Source organism: Peromyscus californicus, unplaced genomic scaffold (assembly GCF_007827085.1).
Source record: "Peromyscus californicus insignis strain IS unplaced genomic scaffold, ASM782708v3 Scaffold_15__1_contigs__length_86483966, whole genome shotgun sequence".
NCBI classification, from domain to species: domain Eukaryota; kingdom Metazoa; phylum Chordata; class Mammalia; order Rodentia; family Cricetidae; genus Peromyscus; species Peromyscus californicus.
In genome coordinates, this window is record NW_026294447.1 from 4,820,480 (window position 1) to 4,845,263 (window position 24,784).

General features: G+C 39.4%; 1 protein-coding gene and 1 non-coding gene across 5 annotated transcripts in view; one reads left to right on the forward strand and one right to left on the reverse strand.

The window, feature by feature from the left end:
- Positions 1 to 2,001: 2,001 nt before the first annotated feature.
- Positions 2,002 to 2,074, reverse strand: Trnak-cuu (transfer RNA lysine (anticodon CUU)). Its single transcript has one exon. It is a non-coding gene; the product is annotated as a tRNA-Lys (tRNA).
- Positions 2,075 to 13,342: 11,268 nt separating this feature from the next.
- The window catches only part of Snx13 (sorting nexin 13), a 102,948-nt gene continuing 91,506 nt past the window's right edge, over positions 13,343 to 24,784 (forward strand). Inside the window, exon 1 of one of the 4 annotated variants that reach the window (XM_052738338.1) lies at positions 13,343 to 13,540. In XM_052738338.1, coding sequence (XP_052594298.1) covers positions 13,526 to 13,540 — 15 coding nt within the window. In that variant the 5' untranslated portion in view covers positions 13,343 to 13,525. The remainder of the gene's footprint in view (positions 13,541 to 24,784) is intronic. The other 3 variants (XM_052738339.1, XM_052738336.1, XM_052738337.1) reach the window with 3 other exon arrangements.

The window sequence follows — 24,784 nt, forward strand, 5'->3', positions numbered from 1 at the left end:
CAGGGCAAGGCGGAGGGAAGCACTTCACAGTGACAAACCTCCACTCCAGTGAGGTCCTGTGTGCTCTTGGTAAGCGACCTGTAAAACCTGGATCTGTAAGGCCTCTGTCAAATGCTAACTGCCCGCTACTATGCCTGCACTAAAAGGCACCGAAAAACTGTTTCTGTAAATAAGAATAAAATGCTTAAAAGTTGTCTACATCTAACTTTTGCAGTTTTAAATACACAAACAAAACTCTGTGTTTGTATAATGCATGGGGGGCAGGCAGTGTTGATGTGCTAGGGCACATGTATGGGCAGAGGACCATGGGAGGCAGCCCCTGCCTTCTGCTTCATTGGAGGCAAAGTCTCTGGTGTTTTTCCTGTTGCGGATACCAGGCAAGCTGGCCTTCAAACTTCTTCTCCCTGGAGGAATAGCAGGGTTATGGCTCAGAGCTACCTAGATCAGCTTTTCACTGGTTCTGGGGATCAGAACTCAGGTGGTAGGATTTGAACAGCAAGTATTTTATCCACTGAGCCAACTCCCAGCCAAAGTATTTGTTTTTAAAACTATTGATTGGAATACCATTAACTTATTGTATGACTAAAGTATCAGCTTTTACATACTTGTAATAAGTACTTCTATATAGATTTTAGTGTAATTTTATTTTAGAGCTATTATTGAAGAGATATATGAACATTATCATTTTGTGGCTTTTATGTACTGATAGCAGAAGCCCCATATTATTTCTGTCTGTCTTAGTATTGAGTTAGGTCAGTATATCCTTGCTGGGCTATTCAAAGCTTGACTTTACAGCTCTGAGATTTGAATTATCTGACTAACTTCTAACAGAATGGGGATGCCCTGCTGATTGTTCTTAGATTGTAAGTCTGTGGCCAATATGTTACTCTAATCCTGCTTTCCTGACTTTGTTTCTGGACTGTAGCTGGAGTTTTTCTGGTCCTGCCTGGCCCACGGTCAGGACAAATCTCTCTCACCCGCCAGTCCCGCAGCCGCTCAGACCCAACCTAGTAAACACACAGAGACTTATATTGCTTACAAATTGTATGGCCATGGCAGGCTTCTTGTTATCTAGTTCTTCTACCGAAATTAACCCATTTCTATTAATCTATTCTTTGCCACGTGGCTCGTGGCTTACCGGTATCTTAATATCTGCTTCTCTTCATGGCGGCTGGCGGCATCTCTCTGCCTCAGCCTTCCTGTTCCCAGAATTCTCTTCTCTGCTTGTCCCGCCTATACTTTCTGCCTGGCTACTGGCCAATCAGCATTTAATTATACTGAACGATATCCACAGCACTGGACTTCGTTAATGAAAATATAATATTTAACGCTCAGTAGATAGAGGACAGTGTACATCATCAGTGGATGACTTATTTCAAATTTGTTAGAAGTGAGGATATTGAAGGTTTTGTCATAAAGATGATAAAAGATATAATTTTGCTAATTTGATTTTTAAGTGAATACATATATTACAACACTACATTATACACTGTTCATCTGCATAATTGTGAATTACAAATAAAACTAATTGGCCTATTATGGTGATATTTTATTTGTATTAAAATATTATTTGTATGTTAATAAATAAAGTTGCCCGGGGGTCAGAGCTATTAGCAAGCCATAGGAAACCAGGGCAGTGGTAGCGTACGCTTGTAATTCCAGCACTTGGTAGGCAGAGCTGGGTAAGTCTCTGTGTGTTCAGGGATACAGCCATTATTGGATACACATGCCTTTAATCTTAATACCAATCATGGAAAATCTGGAGGCCTATACAGACAGGCTGTGAGGAGGCGGTCATGTGGTTGGGTTTACAACCAATGAGAAGGCAGGACAGGAACTCTATATAAAGACTTTAACACAGGGGTAGCTGGTTCGGAGAGGTAGGACCACCGCAGGAGGAAGGGTAAGGTTTTAGCTCTTAGCTCTGACCTCTTGGCTTTCTTCTTTGCATTGGTTCTGTGTTTATTATTTAATAAGAAGGTTGGATACATCTACATTTGGCGCCCAACGTGGGGCTCGAACCCACGACCCTGGGATTAAGAGTCCCATGCTCTACCGACTGAGCTAGCCGGGCTTGGTAAGTCAATTAACATATCTATTTAAAAGAGAATTTTTTTCTACATTAAAAAAAAATGGGCTTTATGTGTACATTGGAAGAAAATTGGGCTTTGTTTGAAATTTTAGGCATTCTGACAATGGAACAACTATATGAAAAGATTAATATTGATCGAATTATTCAGTTTATTACTTTTCTTATCCTCATTTTACTATTTAAAAAGATCATCAACTTAAGTGCCAGGATAACAGTCTTAGAAAAACTTGTTAAACCGGTAAAAATGAATTATAGAGAAATTCAAATTCAGACAGAAGAAATAAATAGTGAAGTTGTTTCAAAATTGGATCGTAAGGTTACAGAAAGAAAGCCAGTTTTCACACAATCACCCTTAATTTATCCAGTAGCCGTACAGCAGCTACCTGATGAAGAGAATGAACAAAATACTTGGGTTCCAGTTGAAATGTTAGACTTACAAAGATTTAAGGAGGCAATAGCATCTTATGGCATGCACTCCCCATATGTAAAGCAAATGTTAAACACCTGGTCAACTTGTAATAGGATTATACCAAAGGACTGGCGGGAATTGGCACAGGCTGTTCTTGAACCCGGACAAAATCTCCAGTGGAAAATGTGGTTCAGTAATGAGGCTAAAAATATAGAAAGACAATGGAGGGATAGCGGAATACAAGTCTGCCAGGATCAGCTTATTGGCGAAGGCCAATATGCTTCAGTACAAACACAATGTTCATATGATGTCCAAATCCTAGTTCTATGTAAAATGGCAGCTTTGAATGCATGGGACAGAGTTGAAGAACCAGGAAAAAAAACTGAGTCATTTACAAAGGTTATACAGGGCCCCAAAGAATCTTTCACAGATTTCTTACAAAGATTGACTTCAGCAGTACAAAAAATGGTCCCGAATTCAGAGGCTAGTCAGATAATAATTGAATCTTTAGCCTTTGAGAATGCAAATGCAGCATGCAAAAGAATAATCAGGCCGTTAAATGCAAGATCTGCACCTTTGGAAGATTGGATTAGAGATACAGTTAATGTAGAGGCGTATGACCATGATGATATGTGGGTAGGAAAAGCAATTTCAAAAGGTTTGAGCAATGTTAGATGTTTTGGATGTGGAAAGCAAGGACATTTGAAAAGGGATTGTAAACAGGTCATTCCTAGAAATAATGCTTATTCAAGGAACACTGGCAACAGAATGCCCCTTCCTTCTGGAGTATGCAGAAGGTGTGGTAAGGGAAAACACTGGACCAACGAATGTAGATCAACAAGGGACAGACAGGGTAACCTTCTGCCTCGAGCTTCGGGAAACTCCCAGAGGGGCCTCAGGCAGGCCCCCACAGTAAATCCAGTTCAAACCTTTCCTGCAGTTGTAGAGGAAACCCCTACTCAAAGCAACTAAATAACCAAATGTCTATTGGAATAAATCATGTTAGTCGAGATGATGAAACAGAGAAAATAGGAAATACAGGAAAAAACATAAAGAAAATTTTTTGGCAAACTTCTATTAATGAACAAAGACCAAAACTAACAATAAAAATAAATGGTGTTTTGTTGTCTGGTCTGGTAGACACAGGTGCTGACATTACCATAATTGCACCAGAATTTTGGCATCCAACTTGGCCTCTTCAGGAGGTAAACATTCAACTCTTAGGAATTGGGACATTATCTAGAGTGAAACAAAGTGTAAGATGGCTTGAATGTATAGGTCCAGAAGGACAGAAAGGAAAATTAAAACCATATATGGCTAACATAGCTATGAACCTGTGGGGTCGAGACTTGTTACAACAATGGAATACTCAGATTAATATCCCTCCAATCTCAGAAACAAATCATAAATTAGTACATGTTTCTGAGAGAAATATTAAAAGATATTATTCTAATGAGTGCTCACCAGCCATCCATGTCATACAAGAACAGGGCACAACAACTGATAATCTTCCAAAAACATTAACAGCTCTACCTTTAAAATGGTCAACAGACAAGCCTGTATGGGTTCAGCAATGGCCTTTAACAACAGAGAAACTCCAGGCTTTACAAGAGCTGGTGGAAGAACAGTTAAATGCTCATCATATTGAAGAATCAACCAGCCCTTGGAATTCTCCTGTATTTGTTATAAAAAAAAAAAATCTGGTAAATGGAGAATGGTAACAGACCTTAGAGCAACTAACAAAGTAATTCAGCCAATGGGCTCTTTACAATCTGGAATTCCTTTACCTACTCTGTTACCAAAAGGGTGGCCTCTCATAGTTATTGATTTAAAAGACTGTTTCTTTTCAATACCCTTACAAGAAAAAGACAGAGAAAGATTTGCTTTCACAGTGCCTACTTATAATAATTCTCAACCGGTTAAAAGATTTCAATGGAGGGTTCTCCCACAGGGAATGTTGAATAGCCCAACTTTGTGTCAATATTTTGTAAAACAGCCATTAGAAGTGGTACGTAAAAAATTTCCTAAATCTATAATTTATCATTATATGGATGACATTTTATTAGCTGATTCAAATGCAGATACTTTAGAAAGAATGTTTGAAAAAGTAAAGAAAATTTTGCCTTGCTGGGGATTACAAATTGCTTTAGAAAAGGTACAAAGAGGAGATTCTATTAATTATTTAGGATATAAAATAGAACTTCAAAAAATTAGACCTCAAAAAGTGCAAATTAGGAGAGATCGACTACAGACTCTTAATGACTTTCAAAATTATTTGGAGACATTTCTCATCTAAGAACTATTGTTGGGGTAAAAAATGATGAACTGAATAATTTGTTTAAAACCTTAGAAGGTGATAAGGACTTAAATAGTCCAAGAGAATTATCACCTGAAGCTGAGAAAGAATTGGCCTTGGTAAAAAAGAAAGTACATGAAGGGCACGTAGATCGTATTGATCCAAAGCTGGATTGTATTTTGGTTATTTTACCTTCTAGGCATTCCCCAACAGGAATATTAATGCAAAGGGAAGATATTATATTGGAATGGATATTTTTACCAAATAAACCAAATAAAAAATTAAAAACTTATGTGGAAAAAATCTCTGACTTGATTTGGAAAGGAAAATTGAGACTTCGTCAATTAGCAGGAATAGACCCAGCAGAAATTGTCGTACCTTTAACTAAGGAGGACATTGAAAAATTATGGATAGAAAATGAAGCTTGGCAAAAAGCTTGTAGTAATTTTTTGGGAGAAATTAACAGCAAATATCCCAAAAGCAATAGAATTGATCTTATAAAGAGAGCTGATTGGATCTTGCCTCGAATTGTGAGGAAAAAACCTATATCTGGAGTTTGTACATTTTATACAGATGCCAACAAACAAGGAAAGGCAGGTTACAAATCAGAAAATTTAAGTAAAGTGGTTCAAAGTCCTTATAATTCAGTTCAAAAATCAGAATTGTATGCTATTCTGTTGGTATTAGTGGATTTTTCAGAACCTCTCAATATAGTAACTGACTCTCAGTATGCTGAAAGAGTAGTATTACATATTGAGACTGCAGAATTTATCCACGATGCTTCAGAATTAACTTCATTATTTATTCAATTACAAGATACAATCAGAAAAAGGAGTCATCCTTTATATATAACTCACATCCGATCCCATACTGGTCTGCCAGGCCCTCTAGCACAAGGCAATGATGAGATTGATAAATTTTTGATAGGAAATGTGCTGGAGGCCTCAGAATTTCATAAAAAACATCATGTAAATAGTAAAGGTTTAAAAAAGGATTTTTCCATAACCTGGCAACAAGCCAAAGAAATAGTAAAGAAATGTCCTACTTGTTCCTTCTACAATCAAACACCATTACCAGCAGGATGTAACCCAAAGGGTACTCAGAGGAATGAAATCTGGCAGATGGACGTGTTTCACTTTGCAGAATTTGGAAAACTGAAATATGTACACCACACTATCGATACTTATTCAGGATTTCAATGGGCAACTGCTTTGAGTTCTGAAAAAGCTGATTGTGTAATCACTCATTTGCTAGAAGTTATGGCCATTATGGGTATACTTGCACAAATCAAAACTGATAATGCTCCATCATATGTCTCTGTTAAAATGAAACAGTTTTTTGCTTATTATAATATAAACCATGTTACAGGTATACCACATAATCCTACAGGTCAAGCAGTTATAGAAAGATCAAACAGAACTCTAAAGGATATGCTAAATAAACAAAAAGGAGTAACAAAAACCCCCAGAAATAGACTACATAATGCTCTATTAACTTTGAATTTTCTCAATGCCAATGAGAAAGGAACAACAGCTGCAGAGAGACATTGGATAATAGAAAAAACTACAGAATTAAATCAGCCTATATACTTTAAGGATGTGCTGACCTCAGAATGGAAACCAGGGTATGTGTTACGTTGGGGACGAGGTTTTGCTTTTATTTCTACAGGAGAAGATAAGCTGTGGGTACCATCAAAATTGATAAAGGTTCGATTTGAACAAGAGAGACCTCTTAATTAGAGGAGGTGATAGTTCATCAACTATCGTAAACATCCAATTTAAACTAACTTACACCAGTAACACATGCCTTTTCATTTAATCAGATAACTTGTCAAAAAGGAACACCCTCAAAAAACCTTGGGGAAAGGTTTTTGTTTTTGTCTTTTAGGAGAATGAAGGTTAACGAATTTGAAGAACACTGGACAAATGAGACAAATGAAGAAAAGGAACAAATCATCTATCCTAAGAAACAGAGTGAAATGGTGTATGGGTATGTTATCTAAAAAAATTTTATGTCTTCCTAAATGTTTGTTTCTGCTTTTCTTTAAAGATTTAACACTATTTAACTTCTAATAGTCCCAGTTCAATTAAAATTTAAAGCTGACTTTGGAGTTGGAGAATGGCTCTCTCCTTCTTTAAACTCAAGCATGTTGTTAAAAGGAAAATGCAAACTCCCTGTATCATGCCAGAGGAAAAGAGCCATCTTCTGCTATGGGACAGGAGAAAAGCCAAATTAATTAAGGGACTATTCTATTACGAATCTCAACTCTTTGATTCTATTCTGATTCTTTAAACTTTTCTTAAAGTATGAATTTTATATCAAAATTTACAAGATCAATATATATAGATATATATACATTTTAAACTTTGTTAAGATATAAATGGTCATATAGAGTACTAACTAATTCTAAAAAGTCGCATATATAGTCTTTGTGTTCGAGTCTCTTATCAGTTTTTTGCAGGAAATCACGGTTAGGCCTAACATCAACTGAAGTCTCCAGGAAGAAGATGGGGCCCCACAACAACAACAATTCCACGTGGACAATAATAACATCACTAAGCTGACAAACATCATCTACAGATCAGCTTTGAACTACAAAGTGCTCAGAGCAATTTTGAGAAGAGCTAGCTGAGATGATCCAGTCTCAAAGACTACTTGAATAAGGATTTGAGATAAACCCTGAATTTTGGCATTATACACAGACTGGATAACGAAGGATATATTTACCTTTCCTAGAATTTGACAATTAACCTAAAATTTTTCTTTCAGGATAAAGATACCTTCGCCCATACCCAGCAGGAAGCAATTTCAAGAATACGACGCCCACATTCCCAAAGAGGTGGTGTGGGGCGGTTGGTTTTTTTGGTCTTTTAATGGGTTTTGGGTCTGGGATAATTTTCATTGATTAGGGGGGTTGGTTACAAGTTGTTGTCAAGGGTTAGGAAAAAGGCTAAGCAAAGGAGATTAGATTTAAGGTTCTTATTAAAAAAAAAAAAGAAAGAAAAGAAAAATGTAAATACTTTACATTGGATTGGATTGTTTTATATTGTATACAAATTATATATATTGAAATTGATATTGTTAGAAAATGTTATATATATTTTTCTAATTGTACCGTTCATCTAACAATGTAATGCAATTTTCTGATCCTTGAATGTTATTACCAACTATTAGGATATAAAGAAATGAAAGTTAGTAGTTAGATATTATAATAGAACTTGTAGTTATATTAGGTATGTTTTCAAGATTGAGTAGATATATTTTAGATAGACAGGTTATCTTCAAACCCTTCAGAGATCTACAGAATATGGCATTTAAAATGTTTTAATAACTTAGAAAATTTTTCTTTTTTGTTATGACTATGAGACATGTCGGCTCCTGGCAGTACCAATCTACTTCAGAGAAAATATGGGCATTGAAGAAACTGCATATGGAGTTAACTTTCATTGTGGCAAAAGTTAGCCACTGGACAACAAAGTATCCTCGAATCAACAGGACAAAATGGACAGACAGGACATAAAACAAAGGATTACTGATTCTTGCCAAAACAAGTGTGGTTATGGCTTTATCAAAAGGCATCTTCAGAGGCCAGAACAATATGGCACCATCCCTGAAGTGGCCTTCGCAATTCGAAAAAGGTACAGTGCCCTTTTCTTCGAAGGCAGCTGAACAGGCAGTGGGCCGATGGCCTCTGATGTGCAATGGAACAGCAGCTGAAACAGTTATTCTTGAAGAGTAACTAAGCTCACGCCTCTCAATAGTAGACTGGCATTTGATGGAGGGATATGGAGAAGAATGGGATGCTGAGATGAAGCCATATATACACAGCCAAGAAGAATGGACAGCTGAATTAAAAAACCATCAACAATTTCCAGAATTTAAAATCCTGAATCATGACATGACACTAGTGGAATTCAGGTGTTTCTGGTACATGGACTACTCTCACTCAATGTGAGGTTGAACTGTTGACCTTGTGTACATCCTACTTCACAAATGAGTCTGTCAGATATGCTAAGCCTATAGGCTGAAGATGATGCCCCAGCACTTCGGAGAAACCTCAGGTGACTGTCCTAACAGCTGTCTGTTTCTGTCAACTCACAAATTTTTTGGAAGTTGCTTATGTGCACTTCCTGTTTTTATTTTTGTTAGCTAATATTATTTCCTTCTTGGGTCTCTGAGGGAGTTGAAGATTAGTTAGTTATAGTTGAAGGTTAGTTAGTTATAGTTGAAGATTAATTAGGATACATTTTGGACTTACCAAAATAGGATAGATAATGAAATTATTTTCTCTGAATTTGTCAAATACAAATGGACTAGACATTGTTTAGGTATTTATTACTTGTATATATTGTATATAGTTATTGTACTTTTGTATATAGTTTTTCTTATATTAGTTATAAGCTTTTTCTTTTTTTTCCTTTTTATTAAAATAGAAAAGGGGAAATATGGTGATATTTTATTTGTATTAAAATATTATTTGTATGTTAATAAATAAAGTTGCCCGGGGGTCAGAGCTATTAGCAAGCCATAGGAAACCAGGGCAGTGGTAGCGTACGCTTGTAATTCCAGCACTTGGTAGGCAGAGCTGGGTAAGTCTCTGTGTGTTCAGGGATACAGCCATTATTGGATACACATGCCTTTAATCTTAATACCAATCATGGAAAATCTGGAGGCCTATACAGACAGGCTGTGAGGAGGCGGTCATGTGGTTGGGTTTACAACCAATGAGAAGGCAGGACAGGAACTCTATATAAAGACTTTAACACAGGGGTAGCTGGTTCGGAGAGGTAGGACCACCGCAGGAGGAAGGGTAAGGTTTTAGCTCTTAGCTCTGACCTCTTGGCTTTCTTCTTTGCATTGGTTCTGTGTTTATTATTTAATAAGAAGGTTGGATACATCTACAGCCTATGGTGCTAAAATTTAAACATGAAAATTGCTGGATAGATTCAATTTGTTTGGGAAGTTAATGACATATACTTTTTCAGTTTCTCCAAATGAAATCAGATTCAATTTGTGGAGAGCTGAATATGTAGAAATAGTTTTTGCTTCAAAACCAAAGAAATTGGCAATGGATATTCTCAGTCTCTGGAGGCTTAGACATCAAGGTCAGTGGCTTAACTTTTGCCTCGCCCTCTTCTGTGACATCCTCTCCAGTGTGAGGCTGATCCACAAGCTGTCGGGACCAAATCGCTTGCAGTATCATGTGCTTCTTAAGAAAGCTTGTTTTGTTTTAAATTTCTTATCCACAGTCCAGCATCCTCCCATCTCAGGTTTCCTCCTAATCAACTGATAGGAGCAGGATGTCCTTGAGGCCACATGGAATGTAGTTGTGACCCTTTCTCAACTGGGGCTTACTTTGTTTAGATTTTTAGAGTTACTTGCTTCGGTAAGCATTTTCTTTTCCAGCTACATAACTCAATTTCTGAAACTTTCTGCAATAATGTATTTTACTTTATTGCTTTCCTTGCTGGTAAGTTGACCAATATGCAACATATATGTAAGACGGTCAAGAGAAACCAGGCTTGGTGGTATAGGCCAATAATCCTAGCTACTCAGGAGCTGAGGCAGGATTGAAAACTCAAGGCCATCCTGGGTTAGAGCTCATGGCCAGCTGGAGGAACACACTGAGACTGTGTATAAAAACAAGGAGTTACAAGACATCTAGAGATATAGTTCATTGGGTATAGCTCTTTTCTAGCACACAATGGGGCCTAGGTTCCCAGTACCACCAAGAAAATACACAGTTCACAGCCTGTCCTGAGCACCCTCTAGGTCTCCAGTGACTGAAGTGATGATCCCATAATTACAAAATAAGAATATGCAATGTTAGTTTTTAACTAGTTCAATCTTCAACACAAAGGATTTGTTTCTAGTTTTCATTAGGGTATTTTCCTGAGGTCTCTTAGGGGATGGCTCACCATTCATTTAAGAAACACTGGGCATCCACTCGCTAGTCCAGTATTTCGGCCACCAAGGAGACATCACTGAACATGAGAGAAATTCCTGATTTCATGAAGCTTGCATTCTCCTAGGAGGCAGAAAATAGGAAAAAACTAGCGAGCATAACTACTATGAAAAAGAGAACAGAGCAAAGAAAGGGAGAAGGTAGGGAAGGGGCAACACTTTAACTGGGCGCCAAGGGTAGGTGTTTTTGCTGGCATTGGTGAAGATTCTTCCGAACAGTTAACTGTTCTAAGGTCCTGGGCAATAGGATGTCCAGTTATTATAGGAGCAGGGAGTCATCCTAGTAGAAATAAGTTGTGTGGAAGGTGTTGGGAGGTGGCTGGTAGGTGGAGATTGGGAAGCCAATCAGAACAGGATTTTTTTTTTTTTTTTGGTTTTTTCGAGACAAGGTTTCTCTGTGTAGCTTTGCGCCTTTCCTGGGACTCACTTGGTAGCCCAGGCTGGCCTCGAACTCACAGAGATCCGCCTGGCTCTGCCTCCCGAGTGCTGGGATTAAAGGCGTGCGCCACCACCGCCCGGCCCAGAACAGGATTTTTAAGGCTATACTAAAAGATTCTGGCTGGGAAGTTTGACTGGAAGGGCTGGTAATCTTGATTTCTTCCCAGGCTTACACAGTTCTGAATGCTAAGGCACACCCATGTCACAGCACAGGTTTGTGTGCAAACCTTGTTTATACCTACACTCAAATTCCACTCCTCCCTCCTGCTACACAGGGTCTCACTTATCCTGGAATGTTCTTGAACTTGCTTTATTTATTTTTAATTGACATTAACCCTGAATTTCTAATTCTCCAGGCTCTACAGCCCAAGAGCTGGGGTTACAGGCAATTGTTACTACACCTGATTTATGTGCTGCTGGGGATTTAACCCAGGGTTTTGGGCATGTTCAGCAAGGGCTCCTAATTTACCCCTTTTTTAAAAAGTGAAAACAGCCTGGCAATGGTGGAGCACACTTTTAATCCCAGCATTCAGGGGGCAGAGGAAGACAGATCTCTGAGTTCAAGGCCAGTTTCAGAACAGCCAAGGCTACACAGAGTAACCCTGTCTCAAAAAACCAAACCAAACCAAACCAAAAAAACAAGCATCCCTGCCCCACCCCCAACAAAAAAGAGAGAAAATATCTTGCTTCTATGAAGAGAAAACCATGGAGAAAATAGAACAGACTACTCAGGCCAGACACCTAAATTACAGTTTTAATTCACTAGTTGCTATTTTAAATATTAATGAACCTTCTGCATTCTTATTTACAGGTCGAAACAGTATCTGTTTCCAGGTTCTTTGTTGTTTCTTTTCTTGGTTTCTCTTAGCATCAATGCAGTTTGTACTTTTTAATCTTGTTTCCTATTTATAGATTAATCTGCCAACACTGGAAATATATTTTATTGTATTGAAGAAGTGAGAATGCTCTTGTTCCAGCAAAAGAGAAATTAGATATAAGTTGCAGAGTAAAACAAAAAAAACTACTTTGCTATTACTTTGAATGGAACAGGCAGATTCTATTTTTGAAAGTCTAAATGATGGCTTAAATCAATTTTTCTTTGGGTAGACACAACAGAATAGAGATAATACAGGGTTTGTAATGCTTTACTGACTGTTATGAGAATTTACGAGTACATCCTTAAATTACATTTAGCACAATAGTACCATTGTTAAGGGCAAAGATTCCAGGATAGAGGAAGTAACTGCTGGCTTTAGTTTTCCACAACCCCTTTCATAAACCTTTTGTAAGAATGCGATGCAAGTGTTTTATTTCTCAAGTCCAAACACTTCTCAGTTTCCTTGCAAATTCGTTTGTAACAGCAGAGGTTCTTCAGGAAAATTACTTCACAGTAATTCAGAAAGAAGCGGGAGGTTTTACTATTCACATTAGAGGTGGACTGAGAGGTGTCTGGGTCTCAGGAGCTACAGTCACGTTATTTCAGAGTTCAGTCTTATTTAATTCGCGACTACCTACAGAGACATCTATCGAAATGTGTTTATTCTGACATATAAGCACATTACATACAGCTTAAAATAAAATCCCAATAAAGCTGTGTAGACTGCAGCTATCTGGCAAAAAGCTGCTGGATTTTTAAGGGTCTCTATGGAAGAAACACTAAGCTTTCAAGCTTAGGCAGGTTCTGGCCAATGAGCAAGGCAGCAGCCCTATCTGTGCCAGGATCGTGGGTGAAGGCGATCTGCCCGGATCACATCTACAACCTGTCGCGCCCAGCACAGGAGGAGTCCCTGAGCGCTGGGAGGACGGGGACAAGTTCCTGCCCGAGTTTCGGGGAGAAGCGCGGCGGCGCGGGCGGCAGTTTCAGCCACCGCGCCTGGAGGCGGCGGCCGAGCGTCGCGAGCCCTCGGGGGGTCTCCCCGGGGTCCGGGAGATGCGCGACGGCGCGCAGCCTCCGCCGCGGCCCCCGTCCGCGCCGGCCGGGACCCAGCCAGCCGCGCCGGAGCCGGGTCGCGTGCGGCCCAGCGCCCGCCTCCGTCCCTGCGCGCGCCGGCGCCATGGAGACGGTCACAAGACGCCCGCGCCCGGCGCGCCGGCCAATGGGAGCGCACGTCGCGGGGAGACGCGGACGTCGCTCTTCCAAGATGGCGGCGCGTCCGTCGCGAGCAGCCGGGCCGGGGGGAAGCCAGCGAAGCCGAGTAAAGCCGCCGCCCGGGACAGGACTGAAGCAGCAGTTGCCACCGTTGGCGGCGGCCCGGGCAGTTTCCGCTGCTGCTACGGCTGTTGCCATGCGGCGAGGCTAGGGAGGACCTCACTCCCCCGGGGTGTAATGATGTTAACAGAGGTAAGCGGCGCCCAGTGTTTACCTGCCAGGCGGGCGGGCGGCCGGCGCCAGCCCGTCCCCGACGCCGCTCCGCGGCCCGGCCGGGCCCGCCCGCCCGCCGGGATCCCACAAGTGCCAGCGAGTGGGCGCGGTGCTGACTCGGCAGAGTTCCACCTCCTCCGGCCGCCGCTCCTTCACGGTGTCCGCGCCCCGCTGCTGCCCAGAGGCGGCCGTGGCCCCCGCGTCCCGCTGCCGGCCCCTGTCCCCGTCCCCGGGCTGCGGGGCCCGTCCCCTCCCGGCGGGGGCAGCATCCTGGCCGTGGCAGCCGGCCCGAGCGCTCCATTCTGCCTTCCGCCTCGCCTCTGACTGCTCGGCGAAGTGAGCCAGGTTCCTCCAGCCACCCTCGCGAGCCTCGTGCCCTCCTCCTCTGCCCCCACATCCCGTCACGTTCCTGCAGTCTCCTGATCCCAAAGTTCAGATTGTCATCCACCTCCTTGACTTGCGGGTGGCCCCCTTGCTTCTCTCTGTGGAACAGTTTCTCTCATTTGACCTGAAATGGAAGTAGGGCAACGATGATGAACCAATCAGTTTCCCATTTCTTAGTGCCCACTGTCCAGTGCAGACACCAGACTTTGAAGAAGTAGAGTTTGCCTGCACTAGCAATACTTTAGGGAGAAGAACTTTATCGGTGCAACTAGTTTAATGACCGGAGGTGACAGAGCTGTGTGAATGGTCTGTGCAGGTGTGGACAGCTGACGCTTGTGAACCTGCTCACTTCAGGTTCTGTGAGGATCCCGATGTTAGGGACTGGTTTGGACATTTTTTTGTGAGCTGATGAATAAACAGTGTTAATGATCACTGGGAAGCAGTCCTACACTCACCAAAAAGGAAATAAAGTATTTGAGACGACTGAGTGGCTTTATCGTGTTAAAAGCGATGACACAATGGGACAAACTGGACTTTCCAAGTCTTTGGAACTTGTCTAGCTAAGAAGCTAAGTACTTCATCTGTGTCCAGAATCTGGCATATATGATGCTCCTGGGGAGTCCCTACTGGTTGATTGTTAACTGATGAACCATACATTTCTAGGAGATGGAAGTTCACCTTATGTTTCCCAGTTCTACATTTAAAAAAAAAATTTCTGGTTACTATTATTGTCACAGAATATCATTATATCATAAGTTGTCATTAGCTGTATATTTAAAAAGCAAATAGCAATTCAGTTTCTTTTATTCTGATATTTCGGTAAGAAGTTGTCTTATTTTAATAACTTTTCGCTATTGTCTATAATGTATAGTATGAAATGTCCACTTGATAAAACTTCTTAGACTTTTGATCTTTTCACAACGAAAATACTATGCTTATATATACAAGCATAACTGTCTTGATTTCGATAGACTGGGCATTCATTCTAAACATATGTATTTTTATATGAGTTAATGTTCCAGTATTTTAAATAGGTCAGGGACAGGAGTAAGCTGTCCTTTGTTATGTGTGTGTGTGTGTGTGTGTGTGTGTGTGTGTGTGTGTGTGTACAGGTCCACGGACATGCGTGCAGCACACAGGCTTGGTAGTGGCAGAGCCAGTGTTCCACTGTTGGGCAGTTCCTGCAGTTATCAAGCCTGACTTTGGGCTGCTTCTCTAAAGTAAAACTCAGATTAAATTGTACTTTGATCTCATCTGTGATTTTCAGTAGACATTTTATAGATAAGCTGACTGAAGCCCAGAGACTTGTCCAAGGTCAACAATTGTTAGTGAAAGAGTTGAAACTAAAAATCTGGTTTCCTGACTCGGTTCAGAACCCACTACTTTCTCAGCTGCCTTTCCGTGAGTAGTTTTCAGCTTTCTTGACCAGTTTAAAAACCTCTTACTTCCTTGTCTGGATGTTGTCAGCAGTTGAATAGAAGAGAATTCATTACTTGAGACTTTTTGCTGAACTTAGCTTTTTTTGTTATTTTTTTTTTAAGCCGGGTAAACAGTCCCATTTTGAAACATTTAAAAATACAAATGACTTTGTGTATGTGTCTGCAAGTGGTGAGTTACCCTAGCCAGCATTTCTTGGGATTTAGGGGAGGTGTCTTAGTTAATATTAGATCTCAATATAATCTACAGTGCTGCACTGCATCATGGGAGGTTCTCCTAACGCTCCTACTAGTCAGGTGCAGTAGGCCCTCTCCCCGGTCAGCAGGCGGAGTTAAGGTAGGTGAGACTGTCACCATTAGTGTCCTGACAAAACAGGTTGAGGAGGTGAGAATAACTTGACTAAAAACCAGAGAATAAGAGTCACACTTAAGTCCTCTCATTCAGAATTCTGTGCTGTGTCTCCCCAATGTAGAATCCCTCTTTGCCCTCTCCTTCCTCTCTGCTCCCTTCCCCTTCTCCCCCCACACCCCACCTCCGTTTCCATTTCTGATATTGTTACTATGTTGGTTTTAATTAAAAACAAACAACCAAATGGGCATACATAGATACATGATCATAATATCAATAATAAGCATTCATATGAAACTATTCAGTTTTACATTTGTCAAATTATACATTTAATTGAAACTTCAGAAAAGAGAAAATGGGAGAGTTATTCATTAAGAGCTACTTTAAATAAGGCAAAAGAGAAAATTACTCAAATAAGCAAACTAATAAGTACATTGAACTTTGAAACCTGTAACAGATATTAGTGTGAATTGGAAGTATAGGCCTAGTTAGGCAGTCCTTATTTTTAACTTTTGGCTTCGTTTTTTGCTTTAAAATTTTTTGAATGCAGTTGAATTATTTGAAAGACTTATCGTTTTGTATTTGTGTGTCTTCATATTTTCCAGCAGGGATGATGAAGCTCCTTTTTAATGTCCAGTTAAGATTTCTTCCTCTCTCTTGGTCCCTATTAAGACCTGAGCGGTCATAACTACTCCCGAGTCACAACCTAGTATAGCTTCTCAAATAAAGAAAACTTGAAAAGTTTACTATGAAATTCAGTGATATTTAACAATATTTTAATACTGAGAGAATTCACACTAATTTTCATCCATGTTTCTCCTATAACATTTGCAAAAAGTTTATCATATGTTTGAAAATTTTTTGCTTAATATTTTCTGGCCTTTTGCTTATTAATAGTTAACTTTACATCTCAAAATAGGGACTTTTTTAACGTCAGAATTTGTTTTAATTAGTGTGAATTTTCTCAGTATTAAAATATTGTTAAGTATTACTGAATTTCATTAGTAAACTTTTCAAGTTTTCTTTATTTGAGAAGCTATAGTAGGTTGTGACTCAGGAGTAGTTATGACCGCTCAGGAAAGGTGTAGGTGATGGAGGAATATGTGCTCAGTTGTCAGTGTCAGTCAGTTGTCGTTTCTGTGAATGTACAGATAATGAGTAGGCGGATGGTTCAGACCTGCATTCTAGCACTTGAGACCTGGAGACTAGAGGGCAAGACCAGCGAGTGATTCTGAAGCCAGTCTGGGCCGCATGAGGCCAGCCTCAAACACAGACACCACAACTCCCAGAGAGTGAGAGACAGAAAGTGCCGTGCGTGGATGTGGGACACTAAGTGAATTTTAAATAAAGTAGTGTTTTACTTCAAGGTTAACAGATACGAAATAGGTGGAAAAGGCCTTAATGGTAGGACTTTTAGAAGTCCCAGCTTGTTAAAGAATGAAAAGGCTTTGTGGTTCAGATAAATTAGGAGGCTACTTGCTCAAAGAAAATGAAATCAGTTTTCTCTCTGGAGGGCTGCTTATTGCTTTCCATGGGTGATTGACTCAGGAAGAAAGTGATACAGTTATAGCCTATGGCAAAGTTATGTGACCATGGAGACTTCCAGAAATGCTCGTGTTTCATGTGCTGAAGCCGTGAGACTGAGTAGATGATGGTTGCACATCAAGGAAGGGCCTGAGCTCCTAGGGACTTTAAGGACATGACTGCACACATATACTTGCTTGTAAAGACTACGCAAAATATGGCTGGATTTTATTGATTAGTGTATTTATGGTGGAAATACTCTTGGGATCGATTAATCCTAAAACTATATGAGCTGCTTCTTTAATTATTAATTAATGACATTGTAAAGGCTGCTAACCAGAACAAGAACTCCAGAGGCTTACTGGTATTCAAGGCATGTGAAGAGGTGTGAAAAGGACTTTACAAAGGGCGTGGAAGATTTTCACTGGAGTGACCCTGGTTTGCTGGTGTACACTTTCCTTGTTTGGCATGTTTAAAAGAGCTAAGCTGAATATTACTTTGTTTTGTTTTGTTGAGACAGGGTCTCACTGTGCAGACTGCATAGCCCTGTCTGACCTGGAACTCACTATGTAGACCAGGCTGGCCTTGAACTCAGAAATCTGTCTGCCTGCCTCTGCCTCTGGAGAGCTGGGATTAAGCCACTCACCTCAAAACTTCTCCCTATTTGAAACTTTGTAGCCTTTGACCAACCGTTGCCATGTCTACTGGATGAACTCTGGTAATGGTCACTCTTCCTGTGAGTTTATTTTGTGGTCTCTATGTGAGATTTTGAAGCACTCCTTTCCTTGCTTGGTTTACTTCGTTTAGCGTAGTGTCTTGCATGTTCACCGTCTTGTAGTAAACGATCCCTCTATTCATCCTGATAGACGCTTAAGTTGATTACCTGTCTGGATGTTATGAACAGTGTGGTCACGCACACAGCACACATATCCCTTTGACATAAAGTTCTTTAGATGTGAACTGCAGGTGCGTGTAGTAATTCTGCTTTGTTTTTGAAGAGTGGCCGTGTGTCCTATTCCTTGGCAGCTGTACTGGCTTCCATGCTGCTGTTGGTAGCCTTGATTGTTTTGAGAATGGCTTTTTTTTTTCTTTTTAGTTTTTCAAGACAGGATTTCTCTGTGTAGCTTTGGAGCCTGTCCTGGATCTTGCTCTATAGATCAGGCTGGCCTCGAACTCACAGAGATCCACCTGGCTCTGCCTCCCAAGTGCTGGGATCAAAGGTGTGTGCCACTGCCGCCCGGCTCGATAGTAGCTATTTTAACAGGTAGATATGAAGTAATATCTCATTGTAGCTTTAATTTGCATTTTTCCGATGGTGAACAGTTTTTCATTTCCATGTTGGCCATAGTAGATCTTTCATGTCCTTTGATCATTATTAAAATGGGTTTTCTTAAATTGTTTGAATTCTTTATGTTTTAAACTGTAGCTCCTTACCAGAATGATGGTTGCAAATATTTTCTACCATTCTATGAGTTTTCTATCTTTAAAATTTATTTATCTTATTTATTGCATGCACATGTGGTTTTGTATGCATACATGCATGCGTGTGTGGGCATGTGTACATATGTGTGTGTGCTTGCCTGTGCAAGTGGAAGCCAGGGGTTTTGGAAGGGTGTCTTTCTCTAGTGCTCTCTGCCTTACATATGAGAGAATCTCTCTGAACCTGGACCCCACTGATTCTGCTAGGCTAGCTGGCCAGTGAGCCCCTGTATCTGCCTGTGTCTGTTGCCCCCAGCAGAGGAGTGACAGACACCAGATTTGTGCTGCTAGGTCTATCTTCTCTGCTGGTGCAGGGGATCTGAACTCCCCATCCTTGAACTTTTATTTGGGCCCTGTGAGATGGCCCGGCACATAAAGGCATTTGCCATACAAGCTTGTTGACCTGAGTTTAATCCCTAGACCTCATGTGAAGGTGGGCAAAGAGAACTGATTTTACAAAGTTGTCCTTGGATCTCCAGAGTATACTATGGCAGGCATATTTTCCTCCATCATGTGCTTGTGCACGTGCATGCACACACACACACACACACACACACACACACACACACACACAGAGCAAAAAAAAAAAACCCCTAAGTTTTACTTTTAATTGGAAAATAATAATGATATATATATTTTCAAGAATTTTAAGGGACTTGACTTTTGTATTTTTTACACGTTTTCAGAGGTTGGACATTAACATAAAGTGATTATTTTTATTATTTTTAATTCACCATGCCTATATTCTCTTTTTCTAATTCCTTTCTGTTGCAATAGGGTCTTAGCATGTAGCACAAGTTGGCCTTAGACTTTGGATCCTTCAATCTTAGCCTTTTGAGTTGGGGTTATAGATCTGTGTCACATGCCTCCTGTCTACACAGAGGTGATACTATTGCAAACAAAAGCAATTTAGTTAACACCTACAACCTAAACAAGCCTTTTGCATGTTATGTAAGTGCTCCATCCCTGACCTTACACCCCAAAGTTTGATGATCAATTCCCACACAAATCTATAAAGGATTGTGTAATTGGTATATTATTAGATTATGATGAGAAGCACTGCAACATTAATTGCTACATATTTACAAACTTTCCTATAGTTTACTTAGGGGAAATAAATGTCAGGGAGTAGGAAATAAGTTTCAAGAGTTTTCAGACCTTTATACACACATGGTCATTGCAGGAAGTTTTGCTGTACGTTTCTTAATGTAACACTACCTGCACTTCCATGCATACTTTCGCAGATAATAAAGGTGCTGTGTTCTAATTTAATCCTCCCGCTACGTGTAGTCCTCATGCTTGCTGAGGATTTGTGTCATTTCTAGTGCACAGTACAAGTCTTGAGGGGATATGTGAAGTAGATTGCGATAGGCGGAATCAACACGGTGAGTTAACTAAGCAGCAGTGAAAACTAGGGAGCCCGAGCTAGAAAGGAAGAAACTAGGTTCTGTTCTTCAGGTTTCCCTGTGCTGGCCACTAATGAGCCATTTGATGGAAAAGATAAGCCATTTCACAGATTTCTTTTCTGAGCAAGCTTCTCAGATTATGGCTTTAAAAAACTGTGTCTTGAAATTTTGTGGTTTCACATACTGTCATGTATTTCTCACTTGACAGTACTCTAGAATTAACTTTAAATTTCAGAGTCAAGTTTTATTTTGATAATATTGTCTTAAATACTTAGAAGAGGGAACCTTGAATTGAAGCAAATGATAGCTTTTAAATCATTTTAAACCTTTAACAAATGGTTGTAATTGAGCAAATGCATATGTTGGAATAATGGTAATGTATACGTAAGTCTGTTACTAATATTATTACAGGAGTGAGACAACATGCAAATTAACCTGTATGCTGAGCATTATAATAGTCACAATTCCCTGTTTAAGATGGGATCCTGAAGTAGTCCTTTGAACTTTGGAAGCACTAGTTTCCTTCTGAGTAAAACTGAGATAATAATACCTTGGTAAATTCATACCAAGAAAACTGAAACTTGTTGTTGTAGATAATATTTATAAGGCTTTAGTTAAAATTGTATTGAAGGTAGACTTGTTTACCAAATGAGAGTATGGCTACCCTGTGTTAGAAGAATTCGAGTAAGAGCTGGTGATGTGAGTCACACTAGAAACTTGTGCTCAGAAGCCTCACTGTCAGGGCTCGATTGAGTTCTGTGCCACTTGGGCCATCGAAACTGAAGCCTTAAATTCTTTTGTCAGAATGAAACAAGGAATCTTATTAAAGAGTGAAATCAAGAGAAAAGAGGTTGGAGAATGTGGTTCAAAGTAGAGTATGACTTGACTTACCCATCCAACTCCAGGGGAAGCTGTTAGTGCATTTGGATGCTCTGATTCAGCGTCTTACAGCTGGGGTGTGTCCTGTCTTCTCTACTGCTGCAGGTGCTCTAAAGAGAGGACTTCTGTGAATCTTTGTTTTTTTAGTGGCTGCTCTCTGCCACTAAACTAACCCTGTCAGTCTGTTTTTTATTTTTCTAAAGACTCTTAAGTATCCTTAGAGTATTCTTATCACATTTTACTGATAGACTGCCAAATCTCATTACCCTAGTGAAAATGATACTTGCACCCTGGTCTGATCTCCACGTACTTTCGTTCATTTATTTGTTTGTTTGTTTGTATGTTCATTATTTTCCTACCACTGTGAGTCCTTGAGACTGATGATCAAAGTGGTGTCCCTGTAGTCTAAACAGAACTTTAAACACTAAAGTATGAGTTGACAGAATAAATATTAAACATCCCCTCAAGAATAATTAATGAGTGGACAATAACTTAGATAAGATTGTCTACAATAAACTTAAGGTGTCACAATAATTACTTCTAATGATTGGCTCTTATTTGTCTTAGAAATCTTATATAGTTAAGTCCATGGCCTGAACACTATGTTTCTAGAGACTTGCATTACCTACCTCTACCTCCCCTGAATAAAAAAGAGTGAGAAAAAGAAAAAGAAAGAGGAAAAGAAACAAACAGTTGAGCAAGGAGGGTTTCAGTTAGGAATGTAAATGTCTTTGTTTTTTGGAAAGAGAAAAAAAATCTTAACAGGTTATTTAATAAACTATGAATTTGACAAGGTAGATTTTTATCTTGTTTCTCTGACTACATGGTATTCTGATTTCATGAGTTCCTAAAATTTTTATTGCTGATCTAGATACATCTGTAAAGGCTTTGTTTAGAAAAGTACAAAAAGGCTGATTTTCATGACTTCATTGAATGCTTCAGTTTGATGATTTTTAATGCTATGTTTACGAGTATGTATGAATAAAAATAATCATTGATTTTAGAGTTAGAAATTTGGGAGCAGGGCACATTTCTAAAATGTGCAGGTGCTATCAGAGTCTCTGGATTATAGTGCTTCTTAGTTATACAGAGCACTGCTGGGCTGTTTTGTCCATCTATTCACCCATTGTTTACAGAGTACTGTGTACCAGGAGAGTTTGCTGTTGATAATCTGTTTCTACTCTGTTCAGCTGGTGAAGCTAAATGTGATGATCTCCATAGCATATTCTGTAGTAGCAGAAGCCAGTATGTGCCAACTGACATAGCTCATTATTGCTGACTTTATAACTGTTTCCTCCAGTTTCCTGAGACATTTCAGTCTCGTGCATTTCTGAAAACCCTAAGGTGAATCTTGACTCTTTGACGTTACCCTCATATTTTTGAAAAGTCCTTGGATATTGCTCTGTTTTATCTGCTTTCGTTCCTGAAACATTGAGATTATTTTTAGCCTGCTTGTGGTTCGGAAGAAGATAGATATATAATCCTTTGCATTGTATGTTTTTAAGTTTTCTTATTGTTATTTGACAACAAACATATGCAAAAAATGGCCTTTCAGGTCACCATCTCTTGAGGTTTGCAGGTTGTAAAATGGATTGAAGTGGAAGAGATAACTGTGAAACAGAATTTCAGTATGTTTCAATTATTTCATAAATTTTATAGGGTAATGATGTGACTTCAAGATGTCATGATGTACGTTACCCAGTGTTTCTACAAGCCATAAGGTACTTTGTAGTTTGTTCTTGATTTCTGTTTCTGAACTTGAGATATGCTTTATTTTTCTCATAACAAACAGCACTGATGTTTAACCAGACTGCAGCTGTTGTAGAATGACCAGTGTTTTTATGTGTTACCTTCTCTTTCTTGCTTGCTTGCTTTTTTGTGTTTGTTTTTCCTGAAGTGTTCAACACAAAATACTGCAGTAGTCTGATCCTGTTAGAAGGAACTTGGCTAGAGAGAGGTTGGGGAAAATATAAAGAATTAATATAAATAAAAATAGAATACATAAAAGGTACAGAACTAAATAATAGCTAGAAATTATTAACATTAATTAGTGCATATTAATTACATACAGGTTTTAGAAAAATGAATAAGCTTTGAGAATATTTTATGGCTTGTTAAATTTTATTTTATAATCGAGGAATCCCGCTCCCCCCATGAATGTCCAATAGCTTAGAAAGTTAAATAATTAACACTCATGTAAAACTTTCGAATGTTTATGGACTTAGATTATGTTTGTATAGATCCTCTAATGCTTTGTGGTTGTTTGAATGAGAATGGCTTTCATAGGCTCATATGTTTGAACACTTGGTCCCCAGTTAATGGGAAAGTTTGGAAAGGATTAGGAAGTGAAAGTTAGAGGAGGTGTGTCACTGGGGGTGGACTTTAAGGGTTCAAAAAGACTTGCACCATTCCATTGTGCTCTCTGCCTCCTGTTTGTGGTTCCAAATACAAGCTCTCAGCTATTCCTGACACCTTGCCTTTGCTCTGCCATCATGGACTCTAGTCCCCGACACCATAAACCAGATTAAACACTTTCTGCTATGAGTTGCGATGGCCATAAGTTTTGTCACAACAATAGAAAAGTAGCTAAGATGCTCTCTGCATATCACCAAGTGTGTGTGCTTTGGTTAGGAGTGAAAGATACTCTTCATATCAGAAATTGACCTTCTTAAGAGGTGTGTGCACTTTGGTTAGGAGGATGGCTGGCACCAGGTTATTTGAGTCTGAATATAATTTTTGTCATTCTAAACATTTCTTGACCTTGGTGAAGTACTTAGCCTTTCTGAACTGCAATTTTCTCAGAATGAGTTATAAAACTCATTCATAGTGCTTATCCCATAGGTTTTTGATGAGTATTAGGTGAAGTAATATATGCTAAGTCCTGTTTAGAACTGACACTGAGTAAATACTATGCTTTGTGATTATTTCTTTGGATATATATAGCAAGTGGTTTATTTCTTAAACTTAGAATTTATTGTTTTGAGTTGTTTTCTGTGTTGTCTGTGTTTCATTGAAGAGACTAAAATGCTGAACGCATTGTCCTCTTGGAGCCAGGTAACTTTTAAACTTAGGCATTATGTTTCTAGTGTGAATTTTAAGAATTAGATTTATACTTAATTTCAAGAGGAAATCAAGAGGGATGACACCTGTATAATATAAATTGGTCATAATCAGAAAATTTAGTTAACAGTTATGTTTCTTTGGTCCACAAAAGCTTTTATGAAAGGAAAGAGAAAATTACAGTACACTCACTCTCATTACACTCTAAAAGTGTTGTCATGTGGTGTTCTGATAGAGCTGCTGTGGCTCTTGTCTGCTTGATACAGTTCATGTAAAGTAATTCCTAACAACTGAAGTGGAAGTCTTAGAAAGTCAGGTCGATGAGTATTTTACAACTCATTAAATTCTGTTGACGTTTGTTATAAGGAACTGGAAGGTGAGGAGCAGTAAAATTAACCCCTTCACTATGCGCGATGTGAAGGGCCAAGTTACTGCAAATATTTGCTTATGTAAATAGAAATTGTGGATATTTAAACATATAAATAATTTCAGTCTCTTTATACAGCAGATGTCCAGGCAGGCTCATGTAATTGTAAAGTGGTTTTTGTTCTCAGGGAGCCCGGTGTTTCTGTTACAGTAACTTTCTACACAGTATCAAGTCTTTTGTGGTGAATCCATATCTGCTTCTTAACTTTGTATATTCAGCTTTCTTGTCACTGTGTGTGCTGTTCATCCCTCCCCACAACACCCCTGCTTCTCTTTTTCC